The sequence below is a fragment of the Papaver somniferum genome, chromosome 5 (assembly GCF_003573695.1).
Source record: "Papaver somniferum cultivar HN1 chromosome 5, ASM357369v1, whole genome shotgun sequence".
Classification (NCBI taxonomy): Eukaryota; Viridiplantae; Streptophyta; class Magnoliopsida; order Ranunculales; family Papaveraceae; genus Papaver; species Papaver somniferum.
In genome coordinates, this window is record NC_039362.1 from 174,732,013 (window position 1) to 174,736,675 (window position 4,663).

General features: G+C 35.3%; 1 protein-coding gene across 1 annotated transcript; it reads right to left on the bottom strand.

Annotated features, from left to right (window-relative positions):
• Positions 1-304: 304 nt before the first annotated feature.
• On the bottom strand, positions 305-4,284 carry LOC113280104. The gene is made up of 6 exons (XM_026528757.1): positions 4,051-4,284; positions 3,259-3,909; positions 2,415-3,120; positions 2,033-2,330; positions 792-1,573; positions 305-708 (listed from the first exon to the last, which is right to left on the bottom strand). Exons 1-6 carry the CDS (start codon positions 4,282-4,284, stop codon positions 305-307), a joined length of 3,075 nt encoding a protein of 1,024 aa, XP_026384542.1.
• Between the last annotated feature and the right edge of the window lie 379 nt (positions 4,285-4,663).

Below are 4,663 nucleotides of genomic sequence, written 5' to 3' on the forward strand. Positions count from 1 at the left end.
AAGTGTTATAAGCAAATTCCATAAGTGGAAGGAGATTATCCCATTGCTTCTCTTTTCCTCCAATAACCTTGGCTCTAATCAGATTTTCTAAAGATCGATTGACCGCTTCAGTTTGTCCATCTGTTTGAGGGTGAGCAGTTGTACTATATTGAAGTTTAGTACCCAAACGCATCCATAAAGACTTCCAAAAGTAGCTCAAAAATTTAGTGTCTCGATCAGAAGTAATTGTTTTGGGAATTCCATGCAAACGTACTACTTCTTTGAAAAATAAATAAGCAACATTGGATGCATCAGTTGTTTTCTTTCATGCTATGAAGTGAGCCATCTTTGAGTAACGATCAACAACTACCATAATAGAATAATTCCCCCTCACAGTACGGGGTAAACCAAGCACGAAATCCATGCTAATATCCACCCAAGGAGCTTCAGGAATTGATAGAGGAGTATACAAGCCAGTGTTTTGAATATTACCTTTAGACTGTTGACAAACCATGCATTTTTGTACGTACTTTTGAACATCTCTTTTAATAGAAGGACAAAAATAATGTTCTTCAACCAAAGCTATTGTTTTATCACGTCCAAAATGTCCACCAAGGCCATTTCCATGTAATTCTTGGATGAGATGAAGACGTTGGGAATATTGTGGAATACATAAACGTTTTCCTTTAAAGAGAAACCCTTCTTGAATGAGAAAATCATCAACACTTCCTGTTGAAGAACCACACTTGTCCAAAGTTGCTTAAATTCTTTGTCTTCACTATATAAATCTTTTAAGAAATCAAAGGCTAAACTCTCATGTTTAAGAGTAACCAAAACATGAGCTCTCCTACTCAAAGCATCAACAACTTGATTAAGTTTCTCACTTTTATGTTTAATGGAAAAAGTATATTGGTTAATAGTAGATAACCATCTATCATGCATCCTATTAACCTTTGCTGAAGTTTTCAAAAACTTGAGAGCTTGATTATCAGTATTGAAAACAAATTCACTTTGAATAAGATAAGGATGCCAATTCTTAAGAGCTTGAACAAGAGCAATTAATTCCAACTCATAAGTAGACCACTTCTTCCTTGTATCTGAATTCTTTTCACTATAGTATGCAACTGGATGTCCTTCCTGAGATAACACAACACCAATGCCAACAACAGAAATATCACAATGAATCTCAAAAGGTTTATCAAAATTTGGCATGTAAAGAACAGGTGCACTGCACAATTTTTCCTTAAGAAGATTAAAGCTCTTATCTGCTTCTTCAGTCCACTCAAAAGTATCACACTTCAAACAATCTGTCAAACCAGCTGCAATGGTACTAAAGTTTCTCACAAATATTCTATAGAAAGAAGCTAACCCATGAAAACTTCTTACTTCACGAATAGATGTTGGAGTAGGCCAATCCACAATTGCCTTAACTTTAGAATCATCCACAGAAATACCAGTATCCGACACAATATATCCCAAGAAAGTGACCTTGTTTGTAAAGAAAGTGCACTTCTTTAGATTCACACACAAAAAATTGTCTTGCACTGCCTGAAAGACTTGAGATAAATGTGAAATATGCTCTTCTTCATTGTTGCTAAAAATCAGCATGTCATCAGAATATACAATGACAAACTTTCCAAGAAAAGGTTGCAAAACTTGATTCATGAGGCGCATAAAAGTACTAGGAGCATTAGATAATCCAAAAGGCATGACTAACCACTCATATAAACCTTCTTTTGTTTTGAAAGTTGTTTTCCATGCATCACCTTCTCGAATACGTATTTGATGATACCCACTACGTAAATCAACCTTTGTAAACACTTTAGCACCCGAAAGCATATCTATCATGTCATCAATTCTTGGTATGGGAAACCTATATGGTATAGTAACTTTATTTAATGCTCTACAGTCTATACACATACGACGTCCACCATCCTTTTTGTCTACTAAAAAGGATGGACTAGCACAAGGACTTTTGCTAAGTCTTATCAAACCTTTTTGTAACAAATCATCAACCTGACCTTATAAAATATTATTTTCTTTAGGACTTAACCTATAATGAGGTTGATTAGGAATAGAAGTTCCAGGTATAAAGTCTATGTGATGTTGTAGATTTCTTAATGGAGGCAAAACATTGGGTAATTCAGTAGGAAATAAGTCACTGAAATAAGATAATAAAGGTTGTACCTTGTCTGGAATTTCCACCATTGGTTTATCAGCTTCACGAGAACTCAAATAATGATTTGGTTGCAAAGAATGAACAATGGTAGCAACTAGTGCATTTGTCTTCTTATCTGATGGTTCCTTGACTGAATTAGAAGATTGTAAAGGCCATAGAATTTTAGTAAACCCTTCATGAACAAAGGTATAAGTATTCTCATAGCAGTTATGAACAACACGAATATCATACTACTATGGTCTTCCCAATAATAAACTTGCTGCAATCATGTTAATAACATCATACAAAACATAATCTGAATACCCAGGGAAAGAAAACTTCACCAAACATTGATGATTAATTTTCTGAGTGGAAGAGTTGTTTATCCATCCAACTGAATACGGTTTTGGATGAAGAGTAACAGGTAAACCAAGTTTCTCAACTAACTTTGCAGAAACATAGTTTTCTGTACTTCCACTGTCAATGATCATAGTGCAAATCTTATCTTCAATGAAACAATGAGATATGAAAATATTATGTCTCTGAGTAGGACATGGTTTAGTGATTAAAACTGGTCGAATCATCCCAAGGAAATCTGCATCATAAGTCTCATGTTCTTGAAGATAAAATAATTCATCATCTCTTAATGCTTCTTTTTCTTGTGTTTCGTCTGAAGTTTCATTAATGTAAGCATGGAATTTGCGATAATCAATAGAAGTATGGCCAGTTTGGTTGCACTTGTTACATTTATCTCCTCGAAATTTTGAGTAAGGGTTAGAGGGTTTAGATAATGGTGGAAAATCTTGTTGAAACTTATTACCTTTAGTATTACGAACAAAATTTCGTTGTGGAGGAGGCTGGCGTGGCTTAGCAGATGAGATATGCATTGTAGGAGCAGGTTCTGAAGGAACAGAAGTAGGTTGTTGTTGCTGATATGGTTGGTTTGCACTTCTGTCATGTGGATCAACAAAGACAGTTGATCCCTATGAGGATTGATCAACAACGACTGTTGATCCCTTTTCAGCTTGGTAACCATAAGAATAATTATATGGTCTGGCAGTTTTAGAAAAGTGTTGATAACGAGCTTGACGTGGAGTTGCTTGTCTAGAGGTACTGAGTACACGCCTTTCAACTCTAATAGCTTGTTGGATGGCTTCAACCATTGAAAACACGGACTCCGTGAGTCCCTGTTGAATTAAATTATTCAAACCAGCTATAAAACGTGCAACTAATTTCTTTTCAGTTTCATTCAATTGGTTACGAGCAACTAAAGCATAGAACTCAGCAACGTATTCTTCAACTAATCTGGCCCCTTGTCGACAGTTTTGAAGCTTAATAAAAAGTTGTTGCATATAATCTCTAGGTAAGAATTGATCTCTTAATAATTGTCTCATTCTTTGCCATGTACGTGTAGGAGGTTTATGAGCATTGCGTCGATCTTCACCGAGTTTTTCCCACCAAGCTGCAGCTCCACCTTTTAATTTATAAGCTACCAGTTTAACTTGAGAAGATTCAGGAACTTCCATGAAAGTGAAAAAGGAATCGACTTCATAAAACCAATCCAGCAAGTCTTCAATATGTAAACCACCATGAAAACTAGGTATATCATCCTTCAACTTATATTCTGGTAAAGTTCCATAAGGATTCATACCAAATTTTAATCGTTTTTCATCAACCCATTGTTGCTCTTTGAGTTCTTCAGCTTTGTCATCTTCATCATAGTTGAGGGGTATGGTAATCTTATTTTTGTTAACATAACCTTCCAAGGGTTCCTTGTGGTAAAGGGTATGGGAAATATTCTCAGGAATATTATCATTCTGAGTAAAAGAAGGTTTATCTTTTTTGGTTTCATCTTCTTCTTTTTCGCCAGAGCTTTAGTCCCCTTCTGTATCATCGGTTAATTTAGGCATCACCAAGTCACCAAAACCAGCATGTTTCCATAATTTGTCTAAACAATCTCCATGCATAGCAAGTACATATTTTAGAGAATTTGTAGCTGAATCAAGCTTGGTAGCAAACTTGGTTTCTAAGGAACTAAAAGACGTTTCAATTTTGTTGCCGAGCTTGGTTTCAAGTGTTGCGCTGAGCTTGGTTTCAAGTGTTGTGACAATGGCATCAATTTCAGTTGGTGTTAACTTGTCTTCCATTGTAACGAAAGGTAGGTGGGTGAAAATTTAGGGTTTTGAGTTGTTGCGGAAGATGTGGAAAGGATCTGTTTCTAGATAAAAATCTAAAACCTTTGTATCTGATACCAACTAGTGTAGCATAGATAAGGGTAACAGGGATAGGTTTAAGTTTCGTCAGAAACTTAATAGAAAACTGATTCTAGGATAAAGATTCTAAGGTAAAATATTAATAAACAAACTTGATAATAAGATGTGTCTTGTAAACAAGAGTTCCAGCCTTTATATAGACTTACATGAACTGATTAAAGGAAAGAGTTTGACGAAAACTAGAAAAGGAAATACTTGCGAAGCAAACTAACTTAAACTGACGTAATGGATCAACAGTCATAGTTGATCCAAA

Excerpts from the sequence above, each read along its gene's own strand:
- LOC113280104 (XM_026528757.1), bottom strand. The coding sequence starts at position 4,284 with ATGGAAGACAAGTTAACACCAACTGAAATTGATGCCATTGTCACAACA. Across the intron at positions 3,121-3,258 it reads CTATTAGAGTTGAAAGGCGT|GGATCAACTGTCTTTGTTGA; the intron begins GTACTCAGTACC and ends CAATCCTCATAG. Across the intron at positions 1,574-2,032 it reads CCTAATCAACCTCATTATAG|CAACAATGAAGAAGAGCATA; the intron begins GTTAAGTCCTAA and ends GCTGATTTTTAG.